Genomic DNA, 23,817 nt, shown 5'->3' with positions numbered 1-23,817 from the left:
GCTGAGTCAATACAAGAGGAGAGCCAGCTACTGTACTGCCGAGTCAATACAAGAGAGGAGCCAGCTACTGTACTGCCGAGTCAATACAAGAGAGGAGCCAGCTACTGTACTGCTGAGTCAATACAAGAGGAGAGCCAGCTACTGTACTGCCGAGTCAATACAAGAGAGGAGCCAGCTACTGTACTGCTGAGTCAATACAAGAGGAGAGCCAGCTACTGTACTGCCGAGTCAATACAAGAGAGGAGCCAGCTACTGTACTGCTGAGTCAATACAAGAGGAGAGCCAGCTACTGTACTGCTGAGTCAATACAAGAGGAGAGCCGGCTACTGTACTGCTGAGTCAATACAAGAGAGGAGCCAGCTACTGTACTGCTGAGTCAATACAAGAGGAGAGCCGGCTACTGTACTGCTGAGTCAATACAAGAGGAGAGCCAGCTACTGTACTGCTGAGTCAATACAAGAGGAGAGCCAGCTACTGTACTGCTGAGTCAATACAAGAGAGGAGCCAGCTACTGTACTGCTGAGTCAATACAAGAGGAGAGCCAGCTACTGTACTGCCGAGTCAATACAAGAGGAGAGCCGGCTACTGTACTGCTGAGTCAATACAAGAGGAGAGCCAGCTATTGTACTGCTGAGTCAATACAAGAGGAGAGCCAGCTACTGTACTGCTGAGTCAATACAAGAGAGGAGCCAGCTACTGTACTGCTGAGTCAATACAAGAGGAGAGCCAGCTACTGTACTGCCGAGTCAATACAAGAGAGGAGCCAGCTACTGTACTGCTGAGTCAATACAAGAGAGGAGCCAGCTACTGTACTGCTGAGTCAATACAAGAGGAGAGCCGGCTACTGTACTGCTGAGTCAATACAAGGGGAGAGCCAGCTACTGTACTGCTGAGTCAATACAAGAGAGGAGCCAGCTACTGTACTGCTGAGTCAATACAAGAGAGGAGCCAGCTACTGTACTGCTGAGTCAATACAAGAGGAGACCCAGCTACTGTACTGCTGAGTCAATATCACAGAAATGTGGAGGCTAACATGAACCCCACCATTACACAGTAAGCTTAGGAGGTAATAACTAGCTACATCAGAGACATGTGACTCCTACCTGCGTCTTTACAGTCTGCATCGCCCCCATGTGGCCAGGAGGTCCACCAAACGGAGCCGGCCCAAACCCTGGCACTACACACAGACAGAGAAATAAATGACTTGTCCAATTTAGCAGGTCTAACAAGTATTTAAGAAAAAGCTTTAGCCAATTGTGCTTGTGTCACTGACTACAAGAGATACTGTATGACGGACAGCGGCCTTCACCAATTGCAGGGTTACTCACAGAGGTAGGGGGAGGTTCCCATGGAGAGTGGGCGGGGTTTAGAGGCAGCTGAGAAATACTCCACAGCTCTCTTAAAACGCTGCACCTTGTCCTCCATACGAGACTAGAGGGAGACAAATATACATTTATTTAACCTTAAACAGGGAGCCACATTGAGATGAAACATTTTACAAGAGAGTCCTGTACACATTACAATAAAAATAGAATATTAAAACATAAGTGTATAAAACAATAGAATTCAGCACAATAAAACCAATTGACATTTAATAACAGCACACAATTAACAAAAGCAATCCCATTCAACTACATAGAGATCCTCAATCAATGATGTTAACTGCCTGAGTGACACCAGCACATCTAGCTGCCTGAGTGGCACCAGCACATCTAGCTGCCTGAGTGGCACCAGCACATCTAGCTGCCTGAGTGACACCAGCACATCTAGCTGCCTGAGTGGCACCAGCACATCTAACTGCCTGAGTGACACCAGCACATCTAACTGCCTGAGTGGCACCAGCACATCTAACTGCCTGAGTGGCACCAGCCCATCTAGCTGCCTGAGTGGCACCAGCCCATCTAGCTGCCTGAGTGGCACCAGCCCATCTAACTGCCTGAGTGGCACCAGCCCATCTAGCTGCCTGAGTGGCACCAGCACATCTAACTGCTTGAGTGGCACCAGCAGATCTAACTGCCTGAGTGGCACCAGCCCATCTAGCTGCCTGAGTGACACCAGCCCATCTAACTGCCTGAGTGACACCAGCACATCTAGCTGCCTGAGTGACACCAGCACATCTAGCTGCCTGAGTGGCACCAGCACATCTAGCTGCCTGAGTGACACCAGCACCTCTAACTGCCTGAGTGGCACCAGCACCTCTAACTGCCTGAGTGGCACCAGCACATCTAGCTGCCTGAGTGGCACCAGCACATCTAACTGCCTGAGTGGCACCAGCATATCTAGCTGCCTGAGTGGCACCAGCACATCTAGCTGCCTGAGTGACACCAGCACATCTAGCTGCCTGAGTGACACCAGCACATCTAGCTGCCTGAGTGGCACCAGCACATCTAGCTGCCTGAGTGGCACCAGCACATCTAGCTGCCTGAGTGACACCAGCACATCTAGCTGCCTGAGTGACACCAGCACATCTAGCTGCCTGAGTGACACCAGCACATCTAGCTGCCTGAGTGACACCAGCACATCTAGCTGCCTGAGTGACACCAGCACATCTAGCTGCCTGAGTGACACCAGCACATCTAGCTGCCTGAGTGACACCAGCACATCTAGCTGCCTGAGTGGCACCAGCACATCTAACTGCCTGAGTGACACCAGCCCACCTAGCTGCCTGAGTGGCACCAGCACATCTAGCTGCCTGAGTGGCACCAGCACACCTAGCTGCCTGAGTGGCACCAGCACATCTAGCTGCCTGAGTGGCACCAGCACATCTAGCTGCCTGAGTGGCACCAGCACATCTAGCTGCCTGAGTGGCACCAGCACATCTAGCTGCCTGAGTGGCACCAGCACATCTAGCTGCCTGAGTGACACCAGCCCATCTAACTGCCTGAGTGGCACCAGCACATCTAGCTGCCTGAGTGGCACCAGCACATCTAGCTGCCTGAGTGGCACCAGCACATCTAGCTGCCTGAGTGGCACCAGCCCATCTAGCTGCCTGAGTGGCACCAGCACATCTAGCTGCCTGAGTGGCACCAGCACATCTAGCTGCCTGAGTGGCACCAGCACATCTAGCTGCCTGAGTGACACCAGCCCATCTAACTGCCTGAGAAGCACCAGCACATCTAGCTGCCTGAGTGGCACCAGCACATCTAGCTGCCTGAGTGGCACCAGCACATCTAGCTGCCTGAGTGGCACCAGCACATCTAGCTGCCTGAGTGACACCAGCACATCTAACTGCCTGAGTGGCACCAGCACATCTAACTGCCTGAGTGACACCAGTACATCTCGCTGCCTGAGTGGCACCAGCCCATCTAGCTGCCTGAGTGGCACCAGCACATCTAGCTGCCTGAGTGGCACCAGCACATCTAGCTGCCTGAGTGGCACCAGCACATCTAGCTGCCTGAGTGGCACCAGCACATCTAGCTGCCTGAGTGGCACCAGCACATCTAGCTGCCTGAGTGGCACCAGCACATCTAGCTGCCTGAGTGGCACCAGCACATCTAGCTGCCTGAGTGACACCAGCACATCTAGCTGCCTGAGTGGCACCAGCACATCTAGCTGCCTGAGTGGCACCAGCACATCTAGCTGCCTGAGTGGCACCAGCACATCTAGCTGCCTGAGTGGCACCAGCACATCTAGCTGCCTGAGTGGCACCAGCACATCTAGCTGCCTGAGTGACACCAGCACATCTAACTGCCTGAGTGACACCAGTACATCTCGCTGCCTGAGTGGCACCAGCACATCTAGCTGCCTGAGTGACACCAGCACATCTAGCTGCCTGAGTGACACCAGCCCATCTAGCTGCCTGAGTGGCACCAGCACATCTAGCTGCCTGAGTGGCACCAGCCCATCTAGCTGCCTGAGTGGCACCAGTGGCACCCAGGTACTTGTATTGAGAAACAAGCTCAGTTTGGGCTCCATTTATAGGGCAGATATACAGGTCCTCAGGGTCAACATTTCATGACCTACAGAACAGCATGAGCTTGGTTTTACTTGTATTTACACTCATTTAAGATCTGTAAGTGATTTCTGAACCGAATCAAAGTCATGCTGAAGTCCACGAATGGCCTGAGGGTCAGCCCTAACCCTGACCATTACCCTAACCCTGACCCTAACCATTACCCTGCCCCTAACCCTAACCATTACCCTGCCCCTAACACTGACCATTACCCTAACCCTGACCATTACCCTGCCCCTAACCCTGAGGTGGCACCGAGGGTCAGCCCTAACACTAACCCTGACCATTACCCTGACCATTACCCTGACCCTGACCATTACCATTACCCTAACCCTGACCATTACCCTAACCATTTCCCTGACCCTGACCATTACCCTGACCATTACACTAACCCTGACCATTACCCTGACCCTGAGCATTACCATAACCCTGACCATGACCCTAACCCTGACCATGACCCTAACCCTGACCCTAACCCTGACCATGACCCTAACCCTGACCATGACCCTAACCCTGACCATGACCCTAACCCTGACCATGACCCTAACCCTGACCATGACCCTAACCCTGACCATGACCCTGACCCTGACCCTAACCCTGACCCTAACCCTGACCATGACCCTAACCCTGACCATTACCCTAACCATTACCCTAACCCTGACCCTAACCCTGACCATTACCCTAACCCTGACCATTACCCTAACCATTACCCTAACCCTGACCATTACCCTAACCCTAACCCTGACCATTACCCTAACCCTGACCATTACCCTAACCATTACCCTAACCCTGACCATTACCCTAACCCTGACCATTACCCTAACCCTGACCATTACCCTAACCCTGACCATTACCCTGACCATTACCCTAACCCTGACCATTACCCTGACCATTACCCTGACCATTACCCTAACTATTACCCTAACCATTACCCTGACCCTGACCATTACCCTGACCATTACCATAACCCTGACCATTACCCTGACCCTAACCATTACCCTAACCCTGACCATTACCCTAACCATTACCCTAACCCTGACCATTACCCTAACCCTGACCATTACCCTGACCCTGACCATTACCCTGACCATTACCCTAACCCTGACCATTACCCTAACCCTGACCCTAACCATTACCCTGCCCCTAACCCTAACCCTAACCATTACCCTGCCCCTAACACTGACCATTACCCTAACCCTGACCATTACCCTGCCCCTAACCCTGAGGTGGCACCGAGGGTCAGCCCTAACACTAACCCTGACCATTACCCTGACCATTACCCTGACCCTGACCATTACCATTACCCTAACCCTGACCATTACCCTAACCATTTCCCTGACCCTGACCATTACCCTGACCATTACACTAACCCTGACCATTACCCTGACCCTGAGCATTACCATAACCCTGACCATTACCCTAACCCTGACCATGACCCTAACCCTGACCATGACCCTAACCCTGACCATGACCCTAACCCTGACCCTAACCCTGACCATGACCCTAACCCTGACCCTAACCCTGACCATGACCCTAACCCTGACCATTACCCTAACCCTGACCATTACCCTAACCCTGACCATTACCCTAACCATTACCCTAACCCTGACCATTACCCTAACCCTGACCATTACCCTAACCCTGACCATTACCCTAACCCTGACCATTACCCTGACCATTACCCTGACCATTACCCTGACCATTACCCTGACCATTACCATAACCCTAACCATTACCATTACCCTAACCATTACCCTAACCCTGACCATTACCCTAACCCTGACCATTACCCTAACCCTGACCATTACCCTGACCCTGACCCTGACCATTACCCTGACCCTGACCATTACCCTGACCATTACCCTAACCCTGACCATTACCCTAACCCTAACCCTGACCATTACCCGAACCCTGCCCATTACCCTGACCATTACCCTAACCCTGACCATTACCCTGACCCTGACCATTACCCTAACCCTGACCATTACCCAAACCCTGACCATTACCCAAACCCTGACCATTACCCAAACCCTGACCATTACCCAAACCCTGACCATTACCCTAACCCTGACCATTACCCAAACCCTGACCATTACCCAAACCCTGACCATTACCCTAACCCTGACCATTACCCTGACCCTGACCATTACCCTAACCCTGACCATTACCCTAACCCTGACCATTACCCTGACCATTACCCTGACCATTACCCTAACCATTACCCTAACCATTACCCTAACCCTGACCCTAACCATTTCCCTAACCCTGACCATTACCCTAACCCTGACCATTACCCTGACCATTACCCTGACCCTGACCATAACCATTACCCTGACCATAACCATTACCCTGACCCTGACCATTACCCTAACCCTGACCATTACCCTAACCCTGACCATTACCCTAACCCTGACCATTACCCTAACCCTGACCATTACCCTAACCCTAACCCTGACCATTACCCTAACCATTACCCTAACCCTGACCATTACCCTAACCCTGACCATTACCCTAACCCTGACCATTACCCTAACCATTACCCTGACCCTAACCCTGACCCTGACCCTGACCCTGACGTGGCACAGGAACACAAAACGGTGTCATCTGCATAGAGATGAATGTTACAAGTATTAACAGTGGACCCAAATTCGAACCCTGAGGAACATCTTTTTGAATATCAATTCAGATTTAACCACATCTATCAAGATGGCCTGAGTTCTGTCACTAAGATAATTCAGATTTAACCCCATCTATCAAGATGGCCTGAGTTCTGTCACTCAGATAAATCTGAAACCATAAACAGGATGTACAGTGGAAGAAACAGTAGTGAACCCTTTGGAGTTACCTGGATTTCTGCATAAACTGGTCATAAAATTTGATTTGATCTTCATCTGGGTCACAACAGTAGACAAACAGTCTAATAACACACAAACTATTGTATTTTTCTTGTCTATATTGAATACATCATTTAAACATTCACAGTGTAGGTTGGAAAAATGTATGTGAACTCCTAGGCTAATGACTTCTCCCAAAGCTAATTGGAGTCAGGAGTCAGCTGACCTGGAGTCCAATCAATGAGAAGAGATTGGAGATGTTGGTTAGAGCTGCCCTGCCCTATTAAAAACACTCACAACATTGAGTTTGCTATTCACAAGACGTATTGCCTGATGTGAACCACGCCTCGAACAAAACAGATCTCAGAAGACCTAAGATTAAGAAATGTTGACTTGCATAAAGCTGGAAAGGGTTACAAAAGTATGTTCATCAGTCCACGGTAAGACAAATTGTCTATAAACGGAGAAAGTTCAGCCCTGTTGCTACTCTCCCTGGGAGTGGCCGTCCTGCAAAGATTTTACATTTACATTTTAAGTCATTTAGCAGACGCTCTTATCCAGAGCGACTTACAAATTGGAAAGTTCATACATATTTATCCTGGTCCCCCCGTGGGAATTGAACCCTGGTCCCCCCGTGGGAAGTGAACCCACAACCCTGGCATTGCAAGCGCCATGCTCTACCAACTGAGCCACACAGATGACTGCAAGAGCACAGCGCAGAACGCTCAATGAGGTTAAGAAGAATCCTAGAGTGTCAGCTAAAGACATCTCTGGAACATGCTAACATCTCTGATGAGTCTACGATACGTAAAACACTAAACAAGAATGGTGTTCATGGGAGGACACCACGGAAGAAGCCACTGCTGTCCAATAAAAACATTGCTGCACGTCTGAAGTTCGTGCAAAAGAGCATCTGGATGTTCCTCAGCGCTATTGGCAAAATATTCTGTGGACAGATGAAGCTACAGTTGAGTTGTTTGGAAGGAACACAACACTGTGTGGAGAATAAAAGGCCCAGCACACCAACATCAAAACCTCCTCACAACTGTAAAGTCTGGTGGAGGGAGCATCATGGTTTGGGGCTGCTTTGCTGCCTCTGGGCCTGGACAGCTTGTCAACGGAAAAATGAATTCCCAAGTTTATTTTGCAGGAGAATGTATGGCTATCTGTCCGCCAATTGAAGCTCAATAGAAGTTGGGTGATGCAACAGGACAACAAGCCAAAACACAGAAGTAAATCAACAACAGAATGGCTTCAACAGAAGAAAATACACCTTCTGGAGTGGCCCAGTCAGAGTCCTGACCTCAACCTTCTGGAGTGGCCCAGTCAGAGTCCTGACCTCAACCTTCTGGAGTGGCCCAGTCAGAGTCCTGACCTCAACCCGATTGAGATGCTGTTGGATGACCTCAAGAGACCGGTTCACACCAGACTTCCCAAGAAATTGCTAAACTGAAACAGTTTTGTAAAGATGAATGGTCAAAAATTCCTCCTGACCGTTGTGCAGGTCTGATCCACAACTACAGAAAACATTTGGTTGAGGTTATTGCTGCCAAAGGAGGGTCAACCAGTTATTAAATCCAAGGGTTCATGTACTTTTTCCACCCTGCACTGTGAATGTTTACACGGTGTGTTCAATAAAGACATGAACACGTTGTTTGTGTGTTATTAGTTTAAGCAGACTGTGTTTGTCTATTGTTGTGACCGAGATGAAGATCAGATCCAACATACTGTTTCCTGCCACTGATTATCCCAGGTCTACCCTTCATCATTTCTTCATCAAAACAGAACGATCAACAGTGTCCCACGCCTTTGACAGGTCAACGAACAAGGCAGCGGTCAATTTCACGCCATATGTACTGAATTAAAAATGAAACAAATCATGAAAATGAAAAATAAAGTTGAGAATGTAAACATATTTGAGGACGGATGAAATATTGGATGTTGAAATCATAAATCAAACAATTAGAAGCAAAATGTATAGAATTGTAAACAAAAATAAGACATTAAAAAGCAAAACCCCAAAAAGCGAGAGCAAAACTGACAAATTATTTGTTTAAATATTTGAAAACGATTGCATCCGTTTGGTTACGCTACTCGTATCTGGCGACGCTACTCGTATCTGGTGACGCTACTCATATCTGGCTACGCTACTCATATCTGGCGACGCTACTCGTATCTGGTGACGCTACTCGTATCTGGCGACGCTACTCGTATCTGGCGACGCTACTCGTATCTGGCGACGCTACTCGTATCTGGCGACGCTACTCGTATCTGGCGACGCTACTCGTATCTGGTGACGCTACTCATATCTGGTGACGCTACTCGTATCTGGCTACGCTACTCGTATCTGGCGACGCTACTCGTATCTGGCGACGCTACTCATATCTGGCGACGCTACTCGTATCTGGCGACGCTACTCATATCTGGTGACGCTACTCATATCTGGCTACGCTACTCATATCTGGCTACGCTACTCATATCTGGCTACGCTACTCATATCTGGTGACGCTACTCATATCTGGCTACGCTACTCATATCTGGTGACGATACTCATATCTGGCTACGCTACTCATATCTGGTGACGCTACTCATATCTGGCTACGCTACTCATATCTGGCGACGCTACTCGTATCTGGCGACGCTACTCGTATCTGGCTACGCTATTCATATCTGGTGACGCTACTCATATCTGGTGACGCTACTCATATCTGGCTACGCTACTCATATCTGGTGACGCTACTCGTATCTGGCTACTCGTATCTGGTGACGCTACTCGTATCTGGTGACGCTACTCATATCTGGTGACGCTACTCATATCTGGTGACGCTACTCATATCTGGCTACGCTACTCATATCTGGTGACGCTACTCGTATCTGGCTACTCGTATCTGGTGACGCTACTCGTATCTGGTGACGCTACTCGTATCTGGCGACGCTACTCGTATCTGCTGACGCTACTCATATCTGGTGACGCTACTCATATCTGGCGACGCTACTCATATCTGGCGACGCTACTCATATCTGGTGACGCTACTCATATCTGGCGACGCTACTCATATCTGCTTATGCTACTCGTATCTGGCGACGCTACTCGTATCTGGTGACGCTACTCGTATCTGCTGACGCTACTCGTATCTGGTGACGCTACTCGTATCTGCTGACGCTACTCATATCTGGTGACGCTACTCATATCTGGTGACGCTACTCATATCTGGCGACGCTACTCATATCTGCTTATGCTACTCGTATCTGGCGACGCTACTCGTATCTGGTGACGCTACTCGTATCTGCTGACGCTACTCGTATCTGGTGACGCTACTCGTATCTGCTGACGCTACTCATATCTGGTGACGCTACTCATATCTGGTGACGCTACTCATATCTGGTGACGCTACTCATATCTGGTGACGCTACTCGTATCTGGTGACGCTACTCGTATCTGGCGACGCTACTCGTATCTGGTGACGCTACTCGTATCTGGTGACGCTACTCGTATCTGGTGACGCTACTCATATCTGCTTTCACTGAGTCTTTTCGATGGCGAGTTTTGGCATTATTTTTCCATGAAGGGCGGGGTTTAGGGGGAGGCGTAGACAATGAGTCTCCTTTGGACTGCTAGTTTTGCAGTGACGGTTCATCTTAACCCAATCAATGAACTTTTTTTCTATTGGCTACTTAAGTAGACGGTCTGATGTCACCACTACGCTCCAAGTCTCCCCCCCGCATGCTCTGAACATGGCGAAGCAGTTACACCTGCGCCCAACGTTGTGCAACAGGCAATTCACATATTTACCTACGTAGTTGGAAGGGTCAGAGCCAGTGACATATCATCAAATTATTGATTGGGTTAAGACAACTGTCACTCCAAACTAAAGTCCAGAGACAGAACAGAGAGAGACAGAACAGAGAGAGACAGAACAGAGAGAGAGAGAACAGAGAGAGAGAGAACAGAGAGAAAGAGAACAGAGACAGAACAGAGAGAGACAGAACAGAGAGAGACAGAACAGAGAGAGCGAGAACAGAGAGAGCGAGAACAGAGAGAGCGAGAACAGAGAGAGCGAGAACAGAGAGAGCGAGAACAGAGAGAGCGAGAACAGAGAGAGCGAGAACAGAGAGAGCGAGAACAGAGAGAGAACAGAGAGAGAGAGAGAACAGAGAGAGAGAGAGAGAGAGAGAGAGAACAGAGAGAGAGAGAGAGAGATAACAGAGAGAGAGAGAGAACAGAGAGAGAGAGAGAGAGAACAGAGAGAGAGAGAGAGAGAGAACAGAGAGAGAGAGAGAGAGAGAGAGAGAACAGAGAGAGAGAGCAACAGAGAGAGAGAGAGAACAGAGAGAGAGAGAGAACAGAGAGAGAGAGAGAACAGAGAGAGAGAGAGAACAGAGAGAGAGAGAGAACAGAGAGAGAGAGAGAACAGAGAGAGAGAGAGACAGAGAGAGAGAGAGAGAACAGAGAACAGAGAGAGAACAGAGAGAGAGAGAACAGAGAGAGAGAGAACAGAGAGAGAGAGAACAGAGAGAGAGAACAGAGAGAGAGAGAGAACAGAGAGAGAGAGAGAACAGAGAGAGAGAGAACAGAGAGAGAGAGAGAACAGAGAACAGAGAGAGAGAACAGAGAGAGAGAGAACAGAGAGAGAGAGAACAGAGAGAGAGAGAACAGAGAGAGAGAGAACAGAGAGAGAGAGAACAGAGAGAGAGAGACAGAGAGAGAGAGAACAGAGAGAGAACAGAGAGAGAGAGAAGGAAAGAGAGAGAGAGCGAACTAGTGGTGTGTGTGTACCTGTGACTGTTTGAAGACGTCTCTGGCGATAACGTCAAGGTTCCCCAGGTCTTTAATGGAGGAGACGTACTCTGACACCGCCTTGATAACCACCTCACAGGGAGGCAGCACCAACTGGTGGGCACGCACCTAGAGGTCAGAGGTTATAGATGATGGGCCAGACAGCAGGGGTATAGCTTATTGCTATGGTTAGAAGTAAATAGAAGATATCGTCAGGATTAAAGGTCAGAGGTTATACCTTGAGTGAGGCCAGGGGGTGTTCTGGTCCTAAAAGGCTCCAGTGGAAGGCAGCCAGGTCCTCATCAGGGAGAATATGGTTGCCTGTTGGGGGGGAGAAAAAGAGGGATTGAGAAAGCCCAGTTGTGTGTGTTTGAGCAAAATTCCAACTGCCTGTACGGCCAGAATAAAGGTTTTAATGAACGTTTGTTTGCTTGTTCTCGTGTTTTGATTTTTGGTCTCATCTCCTTCTCTGCTTTGTGCTTTGTGCATTTTCCCATTTACACCAGAGATCTGTAAATAATGATGAGATGCACGTCTCCGCCATAACAATAGGAGTCGTCCCAAAGGCAGGAAGGCAGGCGACAAGCTGAGGTCCAAAATAAACCCAGAGAGACACATTGGCCTTATTTTGGACACATTTGATCTTTGCCTCTTCCTCTACGGTTTACACACGTCAAGCCCCTCCCCCTGCCTCTCACGCCAATCCCCTCCCCCTGCCCCTCACGCCAATCCCCTCCCCCTGCCCCTCACGCCAATCCCCTCCCCCTGCCCCTCACGCCAATCCCCTCCCCCTGCCCCTCACGCCAAGCCCCTCCCCCTGCCCCTCACGCCAAGCCCCTCCCCCTGCCCCTCACGCCAAGCCCCTCCCCCTGCCCCTCACGCCAAGCCCCTCCCCCTGCCCCTCACGCCAAGCCCCTCCCCCTGCCCCTCCCCCTGCCTCTCACGCCAAGCCCCTCCCCCTGCCTCTCACGCCAAGCCCCTCCCCCTGCCTCTCACGCCAAGCCCCTCCCCCTGCCTCTCACACCAAGCCCCTCCCCCACGCCAAACCCCCCCCCTGCCTCTCACGACAACACAGTTGAGAGGTCACATCTTCCTCTCTGACGAGCGGTTTCAACTTGCTATTTGTGATGGGGTGAGGGCTTGGTGTGGGAAGCAGAGGGAGAAAGATGACAAGAAGATAATGGAGTACACTCTAAAAACGGACACGTTTAACAAAGCAAACATTGAAATACCGTTCTGGAAGGTAAAAACCCAAAGCGGTAAACAGCCCTTCCCTCGTGTCTGGGGCAGGCACAGAGCAGTGAAGGACAGGTGTTGTGTCTAGAGGCCAAGCTGTGTGTGCTAGGTACTAGTCTGCCGTAGACATTAGAGGTCGACCGATTAATTAGGGCCGATTTCAAGTTTTCAGAACAATCGGAATCTGTATTTTTGGGCGCCGATTTGCCGATTTTAAAAAACAAAAAATGTACACCTTTATTTAATCTTTATTTAACTAGGCAGTTAAGAACACATTCTTATTTTTAATGACGGCCTAGGAGCAGAATGACAGATTTTTAACCTTGTCAGCTCGGGGGATCCAATCTTGCAACCGTACAGTTAACTAGTCCAATGCTCTAACACCTGATTTCATTGCACTCCACGAAGAACCTGCCTGATAGCGAATGCAGTACGCTAAGGTAAGTTGCTAGCTAGCATTAAACTTATCTTCTAAAAAAATCAATCAATCAATGACTGTCTTTGCTTCAATGTGTACTTAACCATAAACATCAATGCCTTTCTCAAAATCAATACACAAGTATATATTTTTAAACCTGCATATTTAGCTAATAGAAATCCAGGTTAGCAGGCAATATTAACTAGGTGAAATTGTGTCACTTCTCTTGCGTTCATTGCACGCAGAGTCAGGGTATATGCAACAGTTTGGGCCACCTGGCTCGTTGCGAACTAATTTGCCAGAACTTTACGTAATTATGACAACATTGAAGGTTGTGCAATGTAACAGGAATATTTAGACTCATGGATGCCACCCGTTAGATAAAATACGGAACGGAATAAACGTTTTGTTTTCGAGGTGATAGTTTCCGGATTAGTCAAAGGTATATGGTTTAGAGAGAAATAGTCGACGCGTTATAATTCCTGTAATAACTCGCGGCTGAACTTGAAAGGGGTTCCTTCGTTATTTTACCGTGTCTTCCATAGAGAATGTCTTGATCTACTTCAAATAAGTTCTGTGTTTCGTGCAGGCTTAAACCGCCTCGACGTTTTGATAGCCGTGTAAATCTCACTAGGATAAGGTAACGTTTGTCAACATATTTTCATAAATCCACTCTACAAAAAAAATGATCTTCGCTTATATTTAGCCAATATTGATCAGAGTTACCTTGTCCTATGGATATCTACACAGTTATAAAATTGGCACGGTAAAGTAAGCCTACACGAAACACAGACCGTATTTTAAGTGAATCTAAAAATATTCTATGGAAAAAATGAAGAAACCGCTTTTCAGATTTTGCTAGGTGTCATGGGAATTATGACTCGCACTTTGGTTGTCAATTCTTACTATGCCCATTATTAAAATAGGATTTCCTGCATATAGAAATTAAAGTTTTTGTTTTCAACATTCATCACAGGTCACTTAAACTCTATTTTTATTCAAACAGTTGAGAGTATTTGTCTCCTAAGCAAACTCTTCAGTATCATTGTCACTTCAGAGCTGTGTGTGTGTGTATTTATGTATTATATTAAGTTAAAATAAAAGTGTTCATTCAGTATTGTTGCAATTGTCATTATTACAAAAATGTGTTTGTGTGTATGATATATATATATATATATATAAAAAAAAAATCGAATAAATCGGCCGATTAATCGGTATCGGCTTTATTTGTCCTCCAATAATCGGTATCGGTGTTGAAAAAATCATAATCGGTCGACCTCTAGTAGACATACCTCCAAGTGGTTCAGTTGGGAGGTCTGGACAATTTTGTAATAGCTAAAACAATTTGAATGGTCCGCTGGGACATTTTGATTGAATGTTACTTCTCCAGAACCCTCCCCTAGGGCTGTGGCGGTCATGACATTTTGATTGAATGTTACTTCTCCAGAACCCTCCCCTAGGGCTGTGGCGGTCATGACATTTTGATTGAATGTTACTTCTCCAGAACCCTCCCCTAGGGCTGTGGCGGTCATGACATTTTGTCAGCGGGTGATTGTCAAGCAAATAACTGCCGATCTCACGATTGACAGTTAACTAACGAAACACATTTAGCATCTCCTGGCTTCCAGCCTACAAGTCACTAATGCAGACTTTAGGAACATTCACATTTTAAAAAGTCAAATAAATCCATGTAATATATCCTACACCACCACAATAAATCCATGTAATATATCCCACAATAAATCCATGTAATATATCCTACACCACCACAATAAATCCATGTAATATATCCTACAATAAATCCATGTAATATATCCTACACCACCACAATAAATCCATGTAATATATCCTACAATAAATCCATGTAATATATCCTACAATAAATCCATGTAATATATCCTACAATAAATCCATGTAATATATCCCACAATAAATCCATGTAATATATCCTACAATAAATCCATGTAATATATCCTACAATAAATCCATGTAATATATCCTACACCACCACAATAAATCCATGTAATATATCCTACACCACCACAATAAATCCATGTAATATATCCTACAATAAATCCATGTAATATATCCTTCACCGCCACAATAAATCCATGTAATATATCCTACAATAAATCCATGTAATATATCCTACACCACCACAATAAATCCATGTAATATATCCTACACCACCACAATAAATCCATGTAACATATCCTACACCACCACAATAAATCCATGTAATATATCCTACACCACCACAATAAATCCATGTAACATATCCTACACCACCACAATAAATCCATGTAATATATCCTACAATAAATCCATGTAATATATCCTACACCACCACAATAAATCCATGTAATATATCCCACAATAAATCCATGTAATATATCCTACACCGCCACAATAAATCCATGTAATATATCCTACAATAAATCCATGTAATATATCCTACACCACCACAATAAATCCATGTAATATATCCTACACCACCACAATAAATCCATGTAATATATCCTACACCACCACAATAAATCCTTGTAATATATCCTACACCACCACAATAAATCCATGTAACATATCCTACACCACCACAATAAATCCATGTAATATATCCTACACCACCACAATAAATCCATGTAATATATCCTACACCACCACAATAAATCCATGTAACATATCCTACACCACCACAATAAATCCATGTAACATATCCTACACCACCACAATAAATCCATGTAACATATCCTACACCGCCACAATAAATCCATGTAATATATCCTACACCGCCACAATAAATCCATGTAATATATCCTACAATAAATCCATGTAATATATCCTACAATAAATCCATGTAATATATCCTACAATAAATCCATGTAATATATCCTACACCACCACAATAAATCCATGTAATATATCCTACACCACCACAATAAATCCATGTAATATATCCTACACCACCACAATAAATCCATGTAATATATCCTACAATAAATCCATGTAATATATCCTACACCACCACAATAAAACAATGTAATATATCCTACACCACCACAATAAATCCATGTAATATATCCTACACCACCACAATAAATCCATGTAATATATCCTACACCACCACAATAAATCCATGTAACATATCCTACACCACCACAATAAATCCATGTAATATATCCTACAATAAATCCATGTAATATATCCTACACCACCACAATAAATCCATGTAATATATCCTACAATAAATCCATGTAATATATCCTATAATAAATCCATGTAATATATCCTACACCACCACAATAAATCCATGTAATATATCCTACACCACCACAATAAATCCATGTAATATATCCTACAATAAATCCATGTAAAATATCCTACAATAAATCCATGTAATATATCCTACAATAAATCCATGTAATATATCCTACAATAAATCCATGTAATATATCCTACACCACCACAATAAATCCATGTAATATATCCTACAATAAATCCATGTAATATATCCTACACCACCACAATAAATCCATGTAATATATCCTACAATAAATCCATGTAATATATCCTACAATAAATCCATGTAATATATCCTACAATAAATCCATGTAATATATCCTACACCACCACAATAAATCCATGTAATATATCCTACAATAAATCCATGTAATATATCCTACACCACCACAATAAATCCATGTAATATATCCTACAATAAATCCATGTAATATATCCTACAATAAATCCATGTAATATATCCTACACCACCACAATAAATCCATGTAATATATCCTACAATAAATCCATGTAATATATCCTACAATAAATCCATGTAATATATCCTACAATAAATCCATGTAACATATCCTACACCACCACAATAAATCCATGTAATATATCCTACACCACCACAATAAATCCATGTAATATATCCTACAATAAATCCATGTAACATATCCTACACCACCACAGTAAATCCATGTAATATATCCTACAATAAATCCATGTAATATATCCCACAATAAATCCATGTAATATATCCCACAATAAATCCATGTAATATATCCTACAATAAATCCATGTAATATATCCCACAATAAATCCATGTAATATATCCTACACCACCACAATAAATCCATGTAATATATCCTACACCACCACAATAAATCCATGTAATATATCCTACAATAAATCCATGTAATATATCCTACAATAAATCCATGTAATATATCCTACAATAAATCCATGTAATATATCCTACAATAAATCCATGTAATATATCCTACAATAAATCCATGTAACATATCCTACACCACCACAATAAATCCATGTAATATATCCTACACCACCACAATAAATCCATGTAATATATCCTACAATAAATCCATGTAACATATCCTACACCACCACAATAAATCCATGTAATATATCCTACACCACCACAATAAATCCATGTAATATATCCTACAATAAATCCATGTAATATATCCTACACCACCACAATAAATCCATGTAATATATCCCACAATAAATCCATGTAATATATCCTACAATAAATCCATGTAATATATCCTACAATAAATCCATGTAATATATCCTACAATAAATCCATGTAATATATCCCACAATAAATCCATGTAATATATCCTACAATAAATCCATGTAATATATCCTACAATAAATCCATGTAATATATCCTACAATAAATCCATGTAATATATCCTACAATAAATCCATGTAATATATCCTACAATAAATCCATGTAATATATCCTACACCACCACAGTAAATCCATGTAATATATCCTACACCACTACAAATAAATCCATGTAATATATCCCACAATAAATCCATGTAATATATCCTACACCACCACAATAAATCCATGTAATATATCCTACACCACCACAATAAATCCATGTAATATATCCTACAATAAATCCATGTAATATATCCTACAATAAATCCATGTAATATATCCTACAATAAATCCATGTAATATATCCTACAATAAATCCATGTAATATATCCTACACCACCACAATAAATCCATGTAATATATCCTACAATAAATCCATGTAATATATCCTACACCACCACAATAAATCCATGTAATATATCCTACACCACCACAATAAATCCATGTAATATATCCTACACCACCACAATAAATCCATGTAATATATCCCACAATAAATCCATGTAATATATCCTACAATAAATCCATGTAATATATCCTACACCACCACAATAAATCGATGTAATATATCCTACAATAAATCCATGTAATATATCCTACAATAAATCCATGTAATATATCCTACAATAAATCCATGTAATATATTCTACACCACCACAATAAATCCATGTAATATATCCTACACCACCACAATAAATCCATGTAATATATCCTACACCACCACAATAAATCCATGTAATATATCCTACAATAAATCCATGTAATATATCCTACACCACCACAATAAATCCATGTAATATATACTACACCGCCACAATAAATCCATGTAATATATCCTACAATAAATCCATGTAATATATCCTACACCACCACAATAAATCCATGTAATATATCCTACAATAAATCCATGTAACATATCCTACACCACCACAATAAATCCATGTTATATATCCTACACCGCCACAATAAATCCATGTAATATATCCTACAATAAATCCATGTAATATATCCTACACCACCACAATAAATCCATGTAATATATCCTACACCACCACAATAAATCCATGTAATATATCCTACAATAAATCCATGTAACATATCCTACACCACCACAATAAATCCATGTAATATATCCTACACCACCACAGTAAATCCATGTAATATATCCTACAATAAATCCATGTAACATATCCTACACCAGCACAATAAATCCATGTTATATATCCTACACCACCACAATAAATCCATGTAATATATCCTACACCGCCACAATAAATCCATGTAATATATCCTACAATAAATCCATGTTATATATCCTACACCGCCACAATAAATCCATGTAATATATCCTACAATAAATCCATGTTATATATCCTACACCGCCACAATAAATCCATGTAATATATCCTACACCACCACAATAAATCCATGTAATATATCCTACACCACCACAATAAATCCATGTAATATATCCTACAATAAATCCATGTAATATATCCTACAATAAATCCATGTAATATATCCTACACCACAACAAAAAATACATGTAATATATCCTACAATAAATCCATGTAATATATCCTACACCACCACAATAAATCCATGTAATATATCCCACAATAAATCCATGTAATATATCCTACAATAAATCCATGTAATATATCCTACACCACCACAATAAATCCATGTAATATATCCTACACCACCACAATAAATCCATGTAACATATCCTACACCACCACAATAAATCCATGTAATATATCCTACAATAAATCCATGTAATATAGTCTACACCACCACAATAAATCCATGTAATATATCCTACAATAAATCAATGTAATATATCCTACACCACCACAATAAATCCATGTAATATATCCTACAATAAATCCATGTAATATATCCTACAATAAATCCATGTAATATATCCTACACCACCACAATAAATCCATGTAATATATCCTACACCACCACAATAAATCCATGTAATATATCCTACACCAACCCAATAAATCCATGTAATATATCCTACACCACCACAATAAATCCATGTAATATATCCTACACCACCACAATAAATCCATGTAATATATCCTACAATAAATCCATGTAATATATCCTACACCACCACAATAAATCCATGTAATATATCCTACACCACCACAATAAATCCATGTAATATATCCTACACCACCACAATAAATCCATGTAATATATCCTACACCACCACAATAAAACCATGTAATATATCCTACACCACCACAATAAATCCATGTAACATATCCTACACCACCACAATAAATCCATGTAATATATCCTACAATAAATCCATGTAATATATCCTACACCACCACAATAAATCCATGTAATATATCCTACAATAAATCCATGTAATATATCCTACAATAAATCCATGTAATATATCCTACACCACCACAATAAATCCATGTAATATATCCTACAATAAATCCATGTAATATATCCTACACCACCACAATAAATCCATGTAATATATCCTACAATAAATCCATGTAACATATCCTACACCACCACAATAAATCCATGTAATATATCCTACACCACCACAGTAAATCCATGTAATATATCCTACAATAAATCCATGTAATATATCCCACAATAAATCCATGTAATATATCCTACAATAAATCCATGTAATATATCCCACAATAAATCCATGTAATATATCCTACACCACCACAATAAATCCATGTAATATATCCTACACCACCACAATAAATCCATGTAATATATCCTACACCACCACAATAAATCCATGTAATATATCCTACAATAAATCCATGTAATATATCCTACAATAAATCCATGTAATATATCCTACAATAAATCCATGTAATATATCCTACAATAAATCCATGTAATATATCCTACAATAAATCCATGTAATATATCCTACAATAAATCCATGTAACATATCCTACACCACCACAATAAATCCATGTAATATATCCTACACCACCACAATAAATCCATGTAATATATCCTACAATAAATCCATGTAACATATCCTACACCACCACAATAAATCCATGTAATATATCCTACACCACCACAATAAATCCATGTAATATATCCTACAATAAATCCATGTAATATATCCTACACCACCACAATAAATCCATGTAATATATCCCACAATAAATCCATGTAATATATCCTACAATAAATCCATGTAATATATCCTACAATAAATCCATGTAATATATCCTACAATAAATCCATGTAATATATCCCACAATAAATCCATGTAATATATCCTACAATAAATCCATGTAATATATCCTACAATAAATCCATGTAAAATATCCTACAATAAATCCATGTAATATATCCTACAATAAATCCATGTAATATATCCTACACCACCACAATAAATCCATGTAATATATCCTACACCACCACAATAAATCCATGTAATATATCCCACAATAAATCCATGTAATATATCCTACACCACCACAATAAATCCATGTAATATATCCTACACCACCACAATAAACCCATGTAATATATCCTACAATAAATCCATGTAATATATCCTACAATAAATCCATGTAATATATCCTACAATAAATCCATGTAATATATCCTACAATAAATCCATGTAATATATCCTACACCACCACAATAAATCCATGTAAAATATCCTACACCACCACAATAAATCCATGTAATATATCCTACACCACCACAATAAATCCATGTAATATATCCCACAATAAATCCATGTAATATATCCTACAATAAATCCATGTAATATATCCTACACCACCACAATAAATCGATGTAATATATCCTACAATAAATCCATGTAATATATCCTACAATAAATCCATGTAATATATCCTACAATAAATCCATGTAATATATCCTACAATAAATCCATGTAATATATCCCACAATAAATCCATGTAATATATCCTACAATAAATCCATGTAATATATTCTACACCACCACAATAAATCCATGTAATATATCCTACACCACCACAATAAATCCATGTAATATATCCTACACCACCACAATAAATCCATGTAATATATCCTACAATAAATCCATGTAATATATCCTACACCACCACAATAAATCCATGTAATATATACTACACCGCCACAATAAATCCATGTAATATATCCTACAATAAATCCATGTAATATATCCTACACCACCACAATAAATCCATGTAATATATCCTACAATAAATCCATGTAACATATCCTACACCACCACAATAAATCCATGTTATATATCCTACACCGCCACAATAAATCCATGTAATATATCCTACAATAAATCCATGTAATATATCCTACACCACCACAATAAATCCATGTAATATATCCTACACCACCACAATAAATCCATGTAATATATCCTACAATAAATCCATGTAACATATCCTACACCACCACAATAAATCCATGTAATATATCCTACACCACCACAGTAAATCCATGTAATATATCCTACAATAAATCCATGTAACATATCCTACACCAGCACAATAAATCCATGTTATATATCCTACACCACCACAATAAATCCATGTAATATATCCTACACCGCCACAATAAATCCATGTAATATATCCTACAATAAATCCATGTTATATATCCTACACCGCCACAATAAATCCATGTAATATATCCTACAATAAATCCATGTTATATATCCTACACCGCCACAATAAATCCATGTAATATATCCTACACCACCACAATAAATCCATGTAATATATCCTACACCACCACAATAAATCCATGTAATATATCCTACAATAAATCCATGTAATATATCCTACAATAAATCCATGTAATATATCCTACACCACCACAATAAATCCATGTAATATATCCTACAATAAATCCATGTAATATATCCTACACCACCACAATAAATCCATGTAATATATCCCACAATAAATCCATGTAATATATCCTACAATAAATCCATGTAATATATCCTACACCACCACAATAAATCCATGTAATATATCCTACACCACCACAATAAATCCATGTAACATATCCTACACCACCACAATAAATCCATGTAATATATCCTACAATAAATCCATGTAATATAGTCTACACCACCACAATAAATCCATGTAATATATCCTACAATAAATCCATGTAATATATCCTACACCACCACAATAAATCCATGTAATATATCCTACAATAAATCCATGTAATATATCCTACAATAAATCCATGTAATATATCCTACACCACCACAATAAATCCATGTAATATATCCTACACCACCACAATAAATCCATGTAATATATCCTACACCAACCCAATAAATCCATGTAATATATCCTACACCACCACAATAAATCCATGTAATATATCCTACACCACCACAATAAATCCATGTAATATATCCTACAATAAATCCATGTAATATATCCTACACCACCACAATAAATCCATGTAATATATCCTACACCACCACAATAAATCCATGTAATATATCCTACACCACCACAATAAATCCATGTAATATATCCTACACCACCACAATAAATCCATGTAATATATCCTACACCACCACAATAAATCCATGTAACATATCCTACACCACCACAATAAATCCATGTAATATATCCTACAATAAATCCATGTAATATATCCTACACCACCACAATAAATCCATGTAATATATCCTACAATAAATCCATGTAATATATCCTACAATAAATCCATGTAATATATCCTACACCACCACAATAAATCCATGTAATATATCCTACAATAAATCCATGTAATATATCCTACACCACCACAATAAATCCATGTAATATATCCTACACCACCACAATAAATCCATGTAATATATCCTACAATAAA

The 23,817-nt window shown here is 41.4% G+C and overlaps 1 protein-coding gene across 2 annotated transcripts in view; it reads right to left on the bottom strand.

Annotated features, from left to right (window-relative positions):
* The window catches only part of LOC129829415 (constitutive coactivator of PPAR-gamma-like protein 2), an 89,541-nt gene that overhangs the window by 42,576 nt on the left and 23,148 nt on the right, over nt 1-23,817 (bottom strand). For both annotated transcript variants that reach the window (XM_055891097.1, XM_055891098.1), the window contains exons 3-6: nt 11,802-11,884; nt 11,564-11,692; nt 1,329-1,431; nt 1,104-1,177 (exon numbers count right to left, since the gene is read on the bottom strand). In XM_055891097.1, coding sequence (XP_055747072.1) covers nt 1,104-1,177; nt 1,329-1,431; nt 11,564-11,692; nt 11,802-11,884 — 389 coding nt within the window. The remainder of the gene's footprint in view (nt 1-1,103; nt 1,178-1,328; nt 1,432-11,563; nt 11,693-11,801; nt 11,885-23,817) is intronic.

This window comes from Salvelinus fontinalis, chromosome 31, assembly GCF_029448725.1.
Source record: "Salvelinus fontinalis isolate EN_2023a chromosome 31, ASM2944872v1, whole genome shotgun sequence".
NCBI lineage: Eukaryota > Metazoa > Chordata > Actinopteri > Salmoniformes > Salmonidae > Salvelinus > Salvelinus fontinalis.
This window is presented reverse-complemented; position numbering and strand designations above follow the sequence as displayed.